This window comes from Oryctolagus cuniculus, chromosome 18 (genome assembly GCF_964237555.1).
Source record: "Oryctolagus cuniculus chromosome 18, mOryCun1.1, whole genome shotgun sequence".
NCBI lineage: Eukaryota > Metazoa > Chordata > Mammalia > Lagomorpha > Leporidae > Oryctolagus > Oryctolagus cuniculus.
In genome coordinates, this window is record NC_091449.1 from 7,925,013 (window position 1) to 7,939,867 (window position 14,855).

Genomic DNA, 14,855 nt, shown 5'->3' on the forward strand with positions numbered 1-14,855 from the left:
CCCCCAAATAAATAAATCTTTAAAAGGCGCGCAGAGGGGGGGGGCTGGCATGGCGGTGCAGCAGGCTAAGCCACATCCTACATGCCGGCATCCCATATGAGCACCTGTTTAGGTCCCAGCTGCTCCACTTTGGATCTAGCTCCCTGCTAAGGACCTGAAAAATGCAGTGGAAGACGGCCCAAGTGCCCGGGTCTCTGCCACCCAGCTGGGAGACCCGGATGGAATTCCAGGCTCTGGGCTTCAGCCTGAAATTCCCTCTCTCTCTTCTCTGTAACTCTGGTAACTCTGCCTTTCAAATAAATTATATATATATATGTGTGTGTGTGTGTGTGTGTGTGTGTGTGTGTGTATATATATATATATATATATATATGTATGTATAAAGAATGTCAATGAGGAAGACCTGACACTATAAAAATCTTCGAAGCAAAGCAAGGAAAAGGCTTTGTAACATTGGCCTTGGCAATGATTTCCTGGATGTGACACCAGAAACAGGCAACACAGCAAAAACTGCCGAGGGGGGCTACTGAAGAAACTGCCCAGGAGAGGAAGCAGCCAGCAGGGTGGAAAGAGATCTGAAAACCCGTGTCTCAAGAGAGGTCGGGGGCCGGCGCTGTGGCACAGCCGGTTAAAGCCCCGGTCTGCAGTGCTGGCATCCCATATGGGCCCTGGTTCGAGTTCCAGCTGCTCCACTTCCAATCCAGCTCTCTACTGTGGTCTGGGAAAGCAGTGGAAGATGGCCCGAGTCCTTGGGCCCCTGCACCTGCGTGGGAGACCCAGAAGAAGCTCCTGGCTCCTGGCTTCAGATCGGCCCAGCTCCAGCCGTTGCAGCCAAATGGGGAGTGAACCAGAGGATGAAGACCCCCCCGCCTCTCTGTAACTCTACCTTTCAAATACATAAAGAAATCTTGAGAGAGAGAGAGAGAGAGAGAGAGAGAGAGGTTATGATCTGATATATAAGGAACTCCTACAACTCAGTAAAAAAAACGGAGCAGTCCAGTTCAGAACAGGCAGGGGGCCTGGAGCAGCCAGCCCAGGGCTGGGCGTGGCCTCTGAGTTCCCCTCCTCCCAGCGTGGCAGAAAGCAGACTTGGCAGTTTTTTGCTAAGCGGGAAGCCAGCCGGCGGCCCCTCTCCGCAGCTGCCTCTCTGGCAAGTCGGCAGAATCTGCTGCAGTGAGGCCCACGGCCAAGGGCAAGGCCCCGGCCATCAGCAGTTCTGTTTATGCTTACTCGTGTTTCTAGCAATGATGAGACGTCGGGGAGGAGTTCATGGACAACATCCGTGGTCAAAAACTGCACGGAATCTCGAGGTTTTGACACAAGAAGGAACTTATGTTTCACTCCATTTTTCCATGAACTTAAAAAAAAAAAAAAAAGATTGAGGCCGGCGCTGTGGCGTAGCAGGTAAAGCCGCTGCCTGCAGTGCCGCCATCCCATATGGGGACCGCTTCGAGTCCCAGCTGCTCCACTTCTGATCTAGCTCCCTGCTATGGCCTGTGAAAGCAGTAGAAGATGCCCAAGTCCGGTTGGTGCCGCGGCTCACTAGGCTAATCCTCTGCCTGCAGCACCGGCACCCCGGGTTCTAGTCCTGGTCGGGGCGCCGGATTCTGTCCCGGTTGCCCCTCTTCCAGGCCAGCTCTCTGCTGTGGCCCGGGAGTGCAGTGGAGGATGGCCCAAGTGCTTGGGCCCTGCACCCCATGGGAGACCAGGAGAAGCACCTGGCTCCTGCCATAGGATCAGCGTGGTGCGCCGGCCGCGGCAGCCATTGGAGAGTGAACCAACGGCAAAAGGAAGACCTTTCTCTCTGTCTCTCTCTCTCACTGTCCACTCTGCCTGTCAAAAAAAAAAAAAAAGTGCCCAAGTCCTTGGGCCCCTGCACCCACGTGGGAGACCAAGAAGAAGCTCCTGGCTCCTGGCTTTGGATCGGTGCAGCTCCAGCCATTGCGGCCATTGGGAAGTGAACCAGCGGATGGAAGACCTCTCTCTGTCACTCTGACTTTCAAATAAACAAGTACATTTTAGGGGAAAAAAAGGTTTATTTATATAAAAGGCAGAGTGACAGAGATGAGACAGAGATTGTCCATCCACTGGTTCATTCTCCAAATGCCTGCAGCAGCCAGAGCTGGGCCAGGCTGCAGCCGGGAGCCTGGAGCTGCACGGGGCCTCCCACGTGGGCAGGCAGGGGCTGCATCCACGCAGGAGCTCGTCCTCCGCTGCTTCCCAACACGGTCAAACTGGAGAGAGAGGCCACGCGCGCAGCAGGCGCCTGGCAGCGGTGCAACTACACCGGGCCATGGACACGCACACGCGCAGACACGGGCCCGAGGGGCCTCCCAGGCGCCGGCGAGAGCGCGAAGGGGGTCTCCCCTCTCCCTCCACCAGGCGCGGGCAGACGCCCACCGCCCGGTAAAGGCCACCTCAGTGCAGGAGAGGCGGGGACGGAGTGGGAACCAGACCCGGGGCATCGGGGCGGGGGCGCACGCACAGCGGACGCCCACGGCCCAGAGACGGCGCCCGGGCGGGGTCCCAGGGCGGCGCCGGGGAAGGGGAGGCCCGCAGAGGGAGCCCCAGTGCGCGGGGGGCTCTGCGGGCGGGGCGGGGCTGGGCCTACAGGGGCAGGAGCCAAGGAAAGAAAACCCGTGACGCGGGGGAGAGGACCCGCGTGCGGGGCGCGGGAGGCAGAACCTGAAGGTGGAGCGCAGTGTGGACTAACGGACTCGGCTCCGCCACGCAGACAGGCGTTAATGCAGGCGCGGTAGAAGACCCCACATCTCTGCGGGGAGATGCCCAGGCCAGGGAGCCTTCGCCCGGGGAGCCTTCCCCCGGAAAGGAACCGGCCAGACTGCATAAAGCAAGCCAGTGATTCTTTTTTTTTTTTTTTTTTTGGACAGGTAGAGTTATAGACAGTGAGACAAAGACAGAGAGAAAGGTCTTCCTTTGCCGTTGGTTCACCCTCCAATGGCAGCTGCGGCCAGCGCACCGCGCTGATCCGAAGCCAGGAGTCAGGTGCTTATCCTGGTCTCCCATGGGGTGCAGGGCCCAAGCACTTGGGCCATCCTCCACTGCACTCCTGGGCCACAGCAGAGAGCTGGCCTGGAAGAGGGGCTACCGGGACAGAATCCGGTGCCCCAACCGGGACTAGAACCCGGGGCGCCAGTGCCGCAAGCAGAGGATTAGCCTAGTGAGCCGCGGCGCCGACCCCACAAGCAGGTAATTCTATCATTGCCACCAGGAGAAAAGAAATACCTAAAAGCAAAGTAAAAACCTCAAAAATTTAAATTTATTAGTATTACTATGAACTCATGATATAGTGTCTCATTAAAAAATAAAATTTCAAAATTTTTAATTATTTATTTGGAAAGCACAGTAACAGAGAGACGGGGCGGGGGCGAAGAGAGAGAGAAAGAGAGAGAGAGAGAGAATCTTCCCTCTGCTGGTTCATTCCCCAAACGGCCACAACAACTGGGACTGGGCCAGCCGGAAACCAGAAGCCAGAAACCCTATCCAGGTCTCCCATACGGGGGGCAGGGGCCCAAGGACCTGGGCCATCTTCTGCTGCCTTCCCCAGTGATTCAGCAAGGAGCTGGATGGGGAGTAGCCAGAACTTGAACCAGTAACCCAGTATGGAATGCTGGCATCACTGTGCCACAATGCCAGTCCAAAGGACTTGGAAGCCAATCTGAAGATGATGTCAATAACTTGAGAATGTCCAATATGAACTTCAAAAAGAATAAAGTCTAAAGGGGCAGGTGTGGGGAGGCAGCAGGTTAAGGTGCCCCTGGAGGCACCTGTCCCCCATGTCGGCGTGCCTGGATTCCAGTCCCAGCACCTGTGCTTCTAACTCAGCTTCCTGCGGGAGCCAGCACGAGATGACTCAAGGACTTGGCTCCCTGCTACCCCACAGGGGACCTGGATGGACTTCCGGGCTCCTGGCTTCGGACTGACCCAGCACTGGATGTTGCACAAGATTGGGAAGTGACCAAGTGGACAAAAGATGGCTGGATCTCTGTCCCAGTCGCTCTGTTGCTCTGCTTTTCAAGTAGAGGGAAATAACTAAATAAAATACATGACGGGATCTATGAGTTCATAATGAACCTAAACAAAATGAAACTTTATGGGCTGCCAACCACTGAAGGCCGACAGTTGATGATGATCTTCTGTTCAGAATCCAGGTAACAAATGAAGAGGCTGAGAAAAGTCAGAATCCTGTCCAAAATGGGCTGAGCTGTGTCCCCAGCTTCCAAGCTTGCATGTGTCTCACTAATAAAATCTGAACCCTAGGACCTCAGAAAGTGGCCACATGTGGAGATGGAGGAGGCAACGAAGGTCATGTGAAGGTCATATAAGTAGCCCTCATAAAGCCACCACAGGGACTGCACCCTAACAACCTGATCACTTCTCAACACTGTAACTGCATTAAACATCCACCCTCTTAGTGCCATTAAGACTTTGGTGAACAGGCACCTCTGGAAGACACCCAGACCAACAGCCACCCCTTCGTAACTCCTAATGAAGCAACAGAACAAGGCGATGGCTGCCGATGGTTGCTAAAACCATCAGGAGAAACTATGGAGGCTCTCCTAGTAACACCTAAACTGGGTGGTCGACTAGCACGTTGCAAAGACACATGGAGCACCTGGGCACAGACATACACCAACCACCTGGAGAGTTTTCTTGCCCTCTCCCTCTCCACAAAAAAACCAAAAAACCCAGAATCTGATCAAGCTTCTCAAGCAGAAGAGGAATACCATGTTCAGCAACACCACAGGGAGGCAAATGGCTAACACCAGCCTGCAGTGAGCTCAACAGGGCAAGCGCCTGGCTTTCTTCACAGCAAAATTGCTGGGGAGAAAAATCTACAGATTAACAGATATCACAAAAAATTAAATTAACTCAAAATGGGTTACGGAACTAAATGTTGAAAGCAAAACTGTAAACCCCTAAAGACAGCACAAGAGAAGATCTAGGTGACCTTGGGTTTATTCACAACTTCTGGTCTACAACCCGCAGAACACCATCCATGAGACCAGAAAACGGTGAGAAGTTGGACTTCATTGAAATGTAAAACTCTGCTCTGTGAAAGACACTGCTAAGAGAGAGGAAAAGCTGCAGACTGCAGGACATATTGGCAAAACGCCCCTCAGATAAAGTGGCATCCGACACACAAAAGAAGCCTTAAAACTCAGCACTACAATGAAGACACAGAAGAGATGGATGGACTCAAAGCCACGTGTGGGTCTGGGGTGGATCGGATTCAAACTCTAAAACACAGGGAAATGTGAACAGGAGCCGGAATCCAATGACATTAGGGAGTTGTAGGTGTGACGACAGTTTTGTTATTAATTTTTTTCTAGGAGCTCTTTCCTGGTGGGGTGATGAACTACTTATAAATGAGACACAAATAAATAAGTCTTTAAATAAATAAATAAATGAGACACAAACCCTGACGTCTGGGGGCAAACAGGGATGACCACTGGTGAGATTCACCAGGGGGGTACCTACCGCAGACTGGCTCTCTACTTACATGAAGGTGGAAATGTGCCATAATTAAAAAAAAAAAAAAAAAGGCAGAAATAACAGCAAAACTACCTGGTTGAGTCCCTAGGTCCCCTTGTAGCCACGCCCAGTGATAGTGGCCTTTCTGCTTTTGTGGGGGGGGGTGGTCAGGAGGGTCCACAGGCGGCCCGACCACTCTGCCTAGCACTGAGGACAAACTCAGCCCATGTTTGCTGAGCAGATGGGGTGGGGGTGCAGGGGTGTCTGGGGAGAAGAGAGCGGACTCTACCCACGGAGTGGGGGGGCACTTCTCCAGGAAAGTGATAGCCATCTGGGCCCTGAGAGGCAGGAAGGGCTGGGGACGCGGGCTGGTGCGTGGAGGGGGCGTGGCCGCAGCCAAGGGCAGCTGGTTGGCTATGATGAGGACTTCAAGACCGGGGTCCCCAGGCAGGGGGGTGAGGGGGACGCACAGGGTGGGCGGCACTCACCCTTCCACTCCAGGTTGCCGCGGCCCCTCTCCAGGTGCCCCAGCAGCCGCTGGGGGCAGGAGGTGAGCAGGAAGGTTCTCTCCTTGCTGACCGCCTCGGCCTGCTGCTGCCACCTGGTGCTGATCCGCAGGGCCTCGGGCCACTCCCCAGCCCAGCTGCCCTGCTTGGGGTCGAAACTCATGAAGTCCTCACCGTTCAGGGCGAACTTGGCTGTGGGCACCGAGGCGTTGTCTGGGCCCAGCTCACAGCCCAGCAGGCCCTGCAGGGTGTAGGAACCTGGCGGGGGCACACACTCGGGTCAGCAGGCCCGGGAGCCAGCCCCCAGCCCCTCCCGCAGCCCAGCCGGGCCAGCCTCACCTTCCCCCAGCACTTCGAGAGCTTCCAGAAAGAGCTGCTGTTTGTTCTTCAGGTCCACGGTCTCTTTCTCCCAGTACCAGGACACCTGGCTTTCCCAGATCCAAGCCCCATAGGGCTCCGCCTCCGACCGCCTGTTGCTGTAGCTCAGGTACTGCTGGGGGCCCAGCCAGCCGGACACAAAGAAGGAGGGAGTCCCCCCATGGGGGTCGGTCACGGCCGTGATGTGGTACAGGAGGGAGAGATGGCTCCCTGTGGGGACAGACGGAGGGGAAGAGAGCCCATGGTGGGGGCACCTAGACTGGGGTGGGGTACAGACGGGGGGGGGGACCAGAGAGAGGGGACAGAGACCCAGAGAGAGGGGCAGAGACCCAGAGAGAGAGGGGACAGAGACCCAGAGAGAGAGGACAGAGACCCAGAGAGAGAGGACAGAGACCCAGAGAGAGAGGGGACAGAGACCCAGAGAGAGGGGCAGAGACCCAGAGAGAGAGGGCAGAGACCCAGAGAGAGGGGCAGAGACCCAGAGAGAGAGGGGACACAGGCCCAGAGAGAGAGGGCAGAGACCCAGGGAGAGAGGACAGAGACCCAGAGAGAGGGGACAGAGACCCAGAGAGAGAGAGGACAGAGACCCAGAGAGAGAGGACAGAGACCCAGAGAGAGAGGGGGCAGAGACCCAGAGAGAGAGGGGACAGAGACCAGGGAGAGGTGACAGAGACCAGGGACAGAGGACAGAGACCCAGAGAGAGAGGACAGAGGCCCAGAGAGGGGACAGAGACCCAGAGAGGGGACAGAGACCCAGGGAGAGGTGACAGAGACCAGGGAGAGGGGACGGAGACGCGAGGGCAGGGTGGGTACAGGGATCAGCAGGAAGCCGCCGAGCGGGGGGAAGCGCCGGGCTGGAGGCCTGGGACCCGGCTCCCCTCGCCTTCGGCGCCGCGGCCTCCTCCGCGCGCGGGCCTCACCTGCAGCCAGGGTCCCGGGAAGCAGGCAGAGCAGGAGGCGCAGCGCGCCGGGCAGAAGCCGGGGGCGCCCCATGCTGCGTGGCCGAGCTGGGGCGGGAGGGGCGCGTGACTGTCGGACCCCGCCCCGCCCCTCCCCGGGGGCCCGCGCCTGGGGTCCGGGGCTGGAGCTGCGGAGGCCGCCGCGCCGGCCACTGCGTGAACTTTCGCCCCGCGGCGGGAGCGGCCGGGTTAATGAGTGACCGGGCGGCGGGGCCTCTCCCGAGCGGGGCCGGCCACCCCAGCGCCGCAGCCCGGACCTGCTCCCGTGACTGCAGACCCCGGTTCCTCTCTCACATCCTCTTCCCAGGCGTCTGCTCCAGCCCCACCCCCCGAGCCGGCGCGGCGCGCCTCGCCCCTGCTTCCCCTTGCAGAGCGCGGGCCGGGGAGTGGACGCAGCGCCCCCTACTACGTCCTCGGCGCCGGCCCTGTCCGCGGACAGGGCGGCCCGTGGAAAGGAAAAAGTACGCTCGGATTTCCAAAACTCTGCACGGGACGACGCGTCTTTAACTGCGCTTTGCTGGGTGCCTCAGCTTGCTCCTGGAGACCCCTCCCCAGGGACCCCCCCCCCCCCCCGGCTGCCCCTGGCCCCGGTGCCTCCCAACTCCCGGCCCCGCTGGGACTTCCACAAGCACACACACTTCCCATAAGCTGCCTTCTTGGCTTTCTTTTCAAACTTGCATTTATGACAGACACAGATCTGCCATCTGCCGGCGCATTCGCCAAATGCCCACAACAGCTGGGGCTGGGCCAGGCCAAAGCCCGGAGCCAGGAATTCCACCGCGGGTGGCACTTGTGTGCGCCGCCTCCCAGGGGAGGAGCCGGGACTCCACAGGCACTGCCCGCCCGCACGCATGCCGGCGGCCCCTCCGGGCACCCAGGGCCGGCCACCTCCTGGAGAGCAGGGACCGGGATGCGGCAGAGGTGCTGCTTCGAGTGCTCACCGCTGCGCAGGGCTGAAGCCGCAGGGGAGAGGCCCTTCCTGGCCGGTTGCAGCAGTCTCCGGCTCGCCTGCACCCCCCACATCCTTCCTCTCCCTCCACCCCCCTGCGGCTATGTGGGGTGCCCGCAGGTGGGCCAAGGTACTAGCACCGGCAAAGTCCTGTCTTTTCTTTCTTTCTTTTTTCTTTCTTTCTTTCTTTCTTTCTTTCTTTCTTTCTTTCTTTCTTTCTTTCTTTCTTTCTTTCTTTCTCTTTTTCTTTCTTTCTTTTCTTTTCTTTTCTTTTCTTTTCTTTTCTTTTCTTTTCTTTTCTTTAAGATTTATTTACTTGAGAGGCAGAGTTACAGAGAGAGAGGTCGTCTGTCCACTGGTTCACTCCCCAGATGGCTGCAACAGCCGGAGCTGCGCTGATCCAAAGCCAGGAGCCAGGAGCTTCCTCTGGGTCTCCCATGTGGGTGCAGGGGCCCAAGGGCTTGGGCCATCCTCCACTGCTTTCCCAGGCCTTTAGCAGGGAGTGGGATCGGAAGAGGAGCAGCCGGGACAGGAACTGGGATGCTGGCGCCACAGGCAGCTCGGCCCTGTGGGAGGCCCTGGTGGTCTCCCAGTGCACTCCTAGGGCTCCATGTGGCCCCTCCCTGACCTGGGGTCCCCGGGGCTGCGCAGGACCCTGTAGGAGCATCCGCAGGGGCCGGCTGAGAGGTGGCTGGGTGCTCCGGGCAGGGCGCCTGGTGCACAAGGCCCCTCATGCCAGTTTCAAGGTAGTGCGGGCAGAGGGCTGCACGGTCGCCGCTGCTCTCCCCGGCGGCGTCCGGGTACCGTGATGGTCCCAGGCTCTGCCCAGTGCCAGGCTGCGGTTCAAGTCTGTGGGTCCCACGAGGCCACAGCCGCTCAGAGCGCAGGCCCTGGGCGTCTCGCTCACTCTCCCACGCATCCCCAGGGACAGAGCGATAGAAAGGTGTAGAATAAATGAATGCGAGAATGAATGACGCTGGGGTGCATTCTTTTTTAACGATTCATGTATGTAAAAGGAAGACAGGGCAACAGGGAGATTCTTTGGTCTTCTCGTTCACTCCCCGATGGCTACAAAAGCCACGTCTACCCTGGTCTCCCAACTAGGTGACAAGGACCCGAGTACTTCTGGGCCACCATCTCCGCTTTCCCAGGTGCATCGGGAAGCCGGCTCAGAAGCGGAGCAGCCGGGACTCCAACTGGCGCCTCAGCGGCGGCCCCCGGGCTGCGTGGCTGTGCCCCTGAGATTTCTCTAGAATGTCCGTGTGCCCTGCTGGAATGTTCTAGAAACAACCTGTCGCAGAGCTGGGGCCGCAGGGTTTTCCTACACTGGACCCAGGGCAATGCTGGGATGATGGCTGCAGGGGGGTCTGGCACAAGCACATGCGCTGGGGACGCCTGGGGCGCCTGCACCCCGTCTCAGAGGGCCTGGGCGTCCAGCTTCCTGCTAACGCACTCCCTGAGAGGCGGCTCAAGTGCTTGGGCCCCTGCCACTCCCACGGGAGACTCCTCCCCGCTCTTGCCTTTGGCCTGGCTGCACTGGGGAGTGAGCCAGTGGATGAAGATCTCTGCCTTTCACATGAAAATACGAACTTTAATAGAGAAAGAAGCAAGCTCACCACAGCTCAGACCTTGGGTCCTGTTAAGTGAACCCAGCTCGGCCAGGCATTGTGGTGCCGGCACCCAGATCGGAGTCCTGGCCGCTCTGCCTCAGACGCCGCTCCCTGGGTCACCTGGAGACACAGCCCTGGCTGGAGCAGCCGTCCTGGGAGTGAACCAGCAGACAGAAGACCTCCCTGTGCCTCAGATAAACAAAGTGCCTGCTGTCCAAACGACCTTCCACCCGGCCCTGCGCTAGGCACAGTGCCACTTGCTACTGCAAGTCTGCAGGGCCTGCCAGCATCCATGACCACCCGCGGGCCAGTCTGGCCGGAGCCCTCTGTCCTGGGGCCTGCTGTGGCAGGTGCAGGGCCAGGACACCGCCCTGTTTCCAGGCCTGGACTTGATGCTGCCTGGAGCCAACTTCCCTGTGCAATGGAGATGCCCCGGGGCTCTGTGGCAGGCATGCCATGGGATAACCCGGAAACTAGGACACTGGGCAAGATGGCCCCGGCCTCCGCTGTCGTTGGTCCCCTGGAGCCGACATCACAGGGCAGAGCCGGCTGTACCCTACGGTCCCACGTGAGCTCGCTGCACCCTCCCCACAGCGCAGGGAGGCAGGAAACCATTTCACAGATTGGGAGAGGGAGGCTGTGTGGTTAGGGTGAGGGTGGGTCCCTTAGCCAGCCCGCGAGCCACGGGGCAGAACAAACGACCTTCTGGTTTCCAGCACTGCAGAAAAGCCCGGGCCCGAGTCTGCCCAGGACCCAGCAACTGCGGGGGAACGAGTTCATTCACCCAACAGGGCGTCCTGCACCCGCACCTGCCGGCGGCGCGACACCTGCACCAGATCCTACGGCAAATGCAGGCTCCACCTGCCCCGGCCCAGGCAGGGCCCCTGGACGCTCCGAAGAGGCTTGGTGAAGAGGAAGGAGATGGTGAGGGAGTGGAGGCGGGGGCTCGGCCCTCCAGGCAGAGGGAACAGCGCGGGCCGGGGGCTGCAGCTGAGGGGCGGGGGCTGCGGCTGTCACTCAATTCCAGCCAGGAGCGATGGCTGAGCCGCACGCTTCCGGGGCGGGAGCTGTCACCGGGATCGCTCCCCGGTCTGTGGCTCCCGGCGGGGACCCTCCGGGACACGCACCAGGCTTCCAGACCAGGTAGCCCGGGACCCCGGGCAGGAGCGGCGGGGCCGCTGTCGTAAACACCGCGGCCCCTCCCCAACGGAAACACCTGCGGCCGACCCCAGCCACTGGGTGGGGTGCGCGCGCGGGCCGCAGGCTGGGCGGCGCCCCCTGACCCGTCCCTGCCCCTTCCTGCCCCCTGGCTGGCGGGCCACTTCCTCCGGCAGGAACCCCCGCCCTCGCCGGGCTGGGTAAAAGGCGGCGTCGCGGGCGGTGGGCGACGGCCGCCTCGGCTCTCTCCTCTCGGCCCTGTCTCCCAACCCTCGTACCAGTGCCGCACCTCAGACCCTGGTACAGGCATGGGGGGCAGGGACCTGGGGACCCCAGCGCCGAAGCCAGCGGACCGCGCGGCCCCACCACCCGCGACGCTGGCTGCTCCCAGGGACCACAGGGACAGCCTGCCCCGGGGAGCGGGGTGGAGGGGCTCCCCGCTTCCCCTCTCAGGGTGCAGGAGACCCCGGCTCCAGCGAGGGGACAGCTGCTGCCCCTGCCCCGGGCGCCGAGGGGCGGGGCAGCCAGCCATACTGACCCAGCCCCCGGCGGGCGGCAAGGACCGGGAGGCTCACCCTGGACCCCAGCCCCGGGCAGCCCCCCGCCCCCGGTAAAGCAGAGACCGCAGGCCAGGCGAGCGAGTGGGAAAATGGCTTTATTTGTGTGGGGAGCGGGCGGGCGCGGGCCTCAGAACTTCTGGAACTGCTTCTTGGTGCCGGCGGCCTTGGTGACCTTGAGCACGTTGAAGCGCACGGTCTTGCTGAGCGGCCGGCACTCGCCCACCGTGACGATGTCGCCGATCTGGACGTCCCTGCGGGCGGGCGGGCGGGGGTCTCAGGGGGCCGCCCAGGACCCCGCGCACGGCGGAGCGGCATCCTCCCCGCGCCCCTGGGTCAGGCGCTCACCGGCCGCAGGTCCGAGGGAGGCCCGCCCTCGGCGCCCCTCCCGCGCCCGCCGCAGCCCCCGACCGCCGGGCCCGCGCGCTCACCGGAAGCAGGGCGACAGGTGCACCGACATGTTCTTGTGGCGCTTCTCGAAGCGGTTGTACTTGCGGATGTAGTGCAGGTAGTCGCGGCGGATGACGATGGTTCTCTGCATCTTCATCTTGGTCACCACGCCTGGGGGGCAGCGGGCGGGTCAGGGGTCCGGCCGCCCGGCACAGCCGCCCGAGACCGTCGCGAAGCCCCCTCCCCGCGCCCCGGCCCCTCACCAGACAGGATTCTGCCCCGGATGGAGACGTTTCCGGTGAACGGGCATTTCTTATCGATGTAGGTGCCCTCGATAGCCTGGGGGAGGGGAGAGAGCCTTGGACGAGCGGCCCGGGGGAGCAGGGGGCGTGGCCGCCCCGCGGGGGTGGGCGGGGCCGGGGCCCCCAGCCTCGGCCCCGGGGTCCCCGCGCACCTCCTTGGGCGTCTTGAAGCCCAGCCCGATATTCTTGTAGTAGCGCGGGAGCTTCTCCTTGCCCGTCTCCCCCAGCAGGACCCTCTTCTTGTTCTGGAAGATGGTCGGCTGCTTCTGGTAGGCGCGCTCGGTCTGCAGGGGTGGACGGAGGCGGCCGGTGAGCCGGGAACTCGGGGGGCCCCAGCCCCGCCGCCTGCAGGGCTCGGGGCCCGCTCCTCTCCCAGACACCACAACGACGGGCGCCCGGCTGGCACAGGACCAGCCCTCGAGGCCCGAGAACCCCGAAAAACCCACCCACCCCGGCACTGTGCGAACGCGGGAGACCGCACTCCACTCCATGTGCGCGGCCCCCGGGGCCGGGGCGGCGCTCGGCCAGGCGGACGCAGACGCACGCGCGCTCCCCTCAAGCGGATCCCTCGTCACCGGGCTGGCCTCCGACCGGGGCGCGGGGCCCCCATCCCGGACGGAACCCCCTAACCCAGGAGGCAGCCTGGAGACCATACCTGGATGTCCGCCATCTTGCCGGCCGCCTGAAAAAAAAGAGAGCGACGCCGGCGTCCGGGTTTCCTTATGGACTGAGCAGGGGCCGGAGAGGAAGTGACGTAAGGGGCGGGGCAGCACTCTGATGGACAGGGGCCGCTCACCAAGCCCGCGAGTTGGGAACTGCGCCGACGCGGCCGTGATAGGGCCGAACTGATGCGGGAAGCTGCGGACTCTCGCGAGAGTCTGGCACCAAGCGCGTTAGTTCAGGGTGGGAAGGCGTGGCCTGCATGGAGCCCGCCTGTGGTATCGCGAGAGTCAGAAGGAGGCCGCCATGTTGCTGGAGGGATGCAGCTTCACGTGGGATTCGGGTCCTCATGGTTCTGCCCCTGGGAGCTCCCTGGCGGAGCTGGCGGCCGCCATTTTTTTGCTGGGTGGGCGACCCCCAGGCAGGAGGCCCCTGTGTGGCTGTAGCGCTGCCATCTTTGAGAGGGGCGGGGTTCCCACGAGCTTCCGAGAGTTGAATGGAAGCTCCTCGTGCGTCCCCGTTTTGCTTAGGGGGGACTTAGCGGTTGGTCCGCGCTGCCGTCCTGGGCGCTCCGCGGTCCGGCACGGGGCTGCTGGCGCTCGAAACCTGCCTCTGGCTTCTCAGGTCCTGGGTTCCTAAGCTGTAGTCAGATTCAAACCGGAACTGCCCCGTGGGGCTGACGGCCGTGTTGGCTGGGGGGTCACATCGCAGACGCCCACCTGGAGGCAGTGGGCGCCCCGACCACTGCGGGTGCCGGCTAACGTGAGCCGGCGGGGGAGGGGAGCCGGAGCCTGCGGGCCGCCGGCCGTTTCATTTTGGAGGATTTTGAGAGAGAGCTGGGCCCGTCCACCGGTCCGCTGCCCAAGCGGGGTGGACGCTCCTGGCCGAAGTCCCCCAGGCGGTGGTCGGAGCCCGAGCACCCGGCCGTCAGCCACCGCCCCGAGGCAGGCCCACGTGGGCTGGGAGTCCAGGTCCGACAGCGAGTCTTGACCGCACTTCCGGTTCTGAGTGTGAACCTGAGTGACCGGGCGCGGGCCGCGGGCCTGCACCTGCGGGGCCGGGAGTCGGGATGGGGTGCGTGCCTTCCTCTCCGGTGTTTGGGACGCTGTTCGGTGTGACTTTGATGGTGAGGGGAGAAAGTGCCTGACTCCGGGGGGCGGGCCGTCTGGAGGCGCAGGGAGCTGCAACACCGGCCTCCTCCCGTGTGCTCACTCCAGAGGACTTCTTGACCTGCGGCTGAGCACTGGGTGCAGGAACAAAGCCCAGTGGCCTGGTTATCGTCATTAGTGGGGCCGCTCCCGGCCTCCTCCACGCCGCTGGGTTGGCCAGCGGAGACCAGGGCGGCCCTCCACGGTCAACTCCGCGCTGGCCTGGGCGGCTGGGGGAGTCCCTCGTGCTTACTGGTTAAGACCCCTTGGTATCACTGTTGGCCAATTGATCTTGTTCTTTGTATCGGGATGCGTCTTTCAAAACTAGCTACACCTGGTAAAATCCGCCTCCCCATCTGACTTTCTGGATTATTGAGGTCCAGTGTTACATAGCCCAGTTACACACCACTGACGGGAAGGTCGGGCCCTGGTGCTCTCGGCAGGGCCCCAAAATTCTCCCATGAAGTACAGACTTGTGACTCCTACCTCGCTGTTCCCAGCCTCTAGGGAAGCCAGGGTACCACAGGGCCCGGAGCCCCGCCCCCCAACTCCCCAGGCGCACTGGGGCAGAACAGAGGCTGTGACACCCTTTGTTCCAGGCCCCATTACCACTTGCAAAACGCCTAGGTCCCCACTCCCACAGGAAGCGGCCCTGGCCTGGAGCAGCCGGCGCCGGCGATACTTTGCAGCTGGGTTAGAATGGCCCTGGAGCCGAGTTTGATGGAGAAGGGCGGCGCGGCTG

The 14,855-nt window shown here is 61.7% G+C and overlaps 2 protein-coding genes and 1 non-coding gene across 3 annotated transcripts in view; 1 reads left to right on the forward strand and 2 right to left on the reverse strand.

Moving 5' to 3' along the window:
• The window catches only part of FCGRT (Fc gamma receptor and transporter), an 11,923-nt gene extending 4,512 nt beyond the window's left edge, over window positions 1–7,411 (reverse strand). The window contains 3 exon segments of the mRNA NM_001122937.1: window positions 5,985–6,260; window positions 6,342–6,590; window positions 7,301–7,411. Coding sequence (NP_001116409.1) covers window positions 5,985–6,260; window positions 6,342–6,590; window positions 7,301–7,373 — 598 coding nt within the window. The 5' untranslated portion in view covers window positions 7,374–7,411.
• Window positions 7,412–11,317: 3,906 nt separating this feature from the next.
• Window positions 11,318–11,374, forward strand: MIR150 (microRNA mir-150). The gene has a single exon (NR_162545.1). It is a non-coding gene; the product is annotated as a microRNA mir-150 (primary transcript).
• A 321-nt stretch (window positions 11,375–11,695) lies between these two features.
• RPS11 (ribosomal protein S11) lies at window positions 11,696–13,192 on the reverse strand. Its single transcript, XM_051840703.2, has 5 exons — window positions 12,961–13,192; window positions 12,458–12,589; window positions 12,267–12,342; window positions 12,045–12,174; window positions 11,696–11,867 (listed from the first exon to the last, which is right to left on the reverse strand). The coding sequence occupies exons 1-5, from the start codon at window positions 12,973–12,975 to the stop codon at window positions 11,744–11,746; spliced, it is 477 nt and encodes a 158-aa protein (XP_051696663.1). The 5' UTR covers window positions 12,976–13,192; the 3' UTR covers window positions 11,696–11,743.
• Window positions 13,193–14,855: the final 1,663 nt, after the last annotated feature.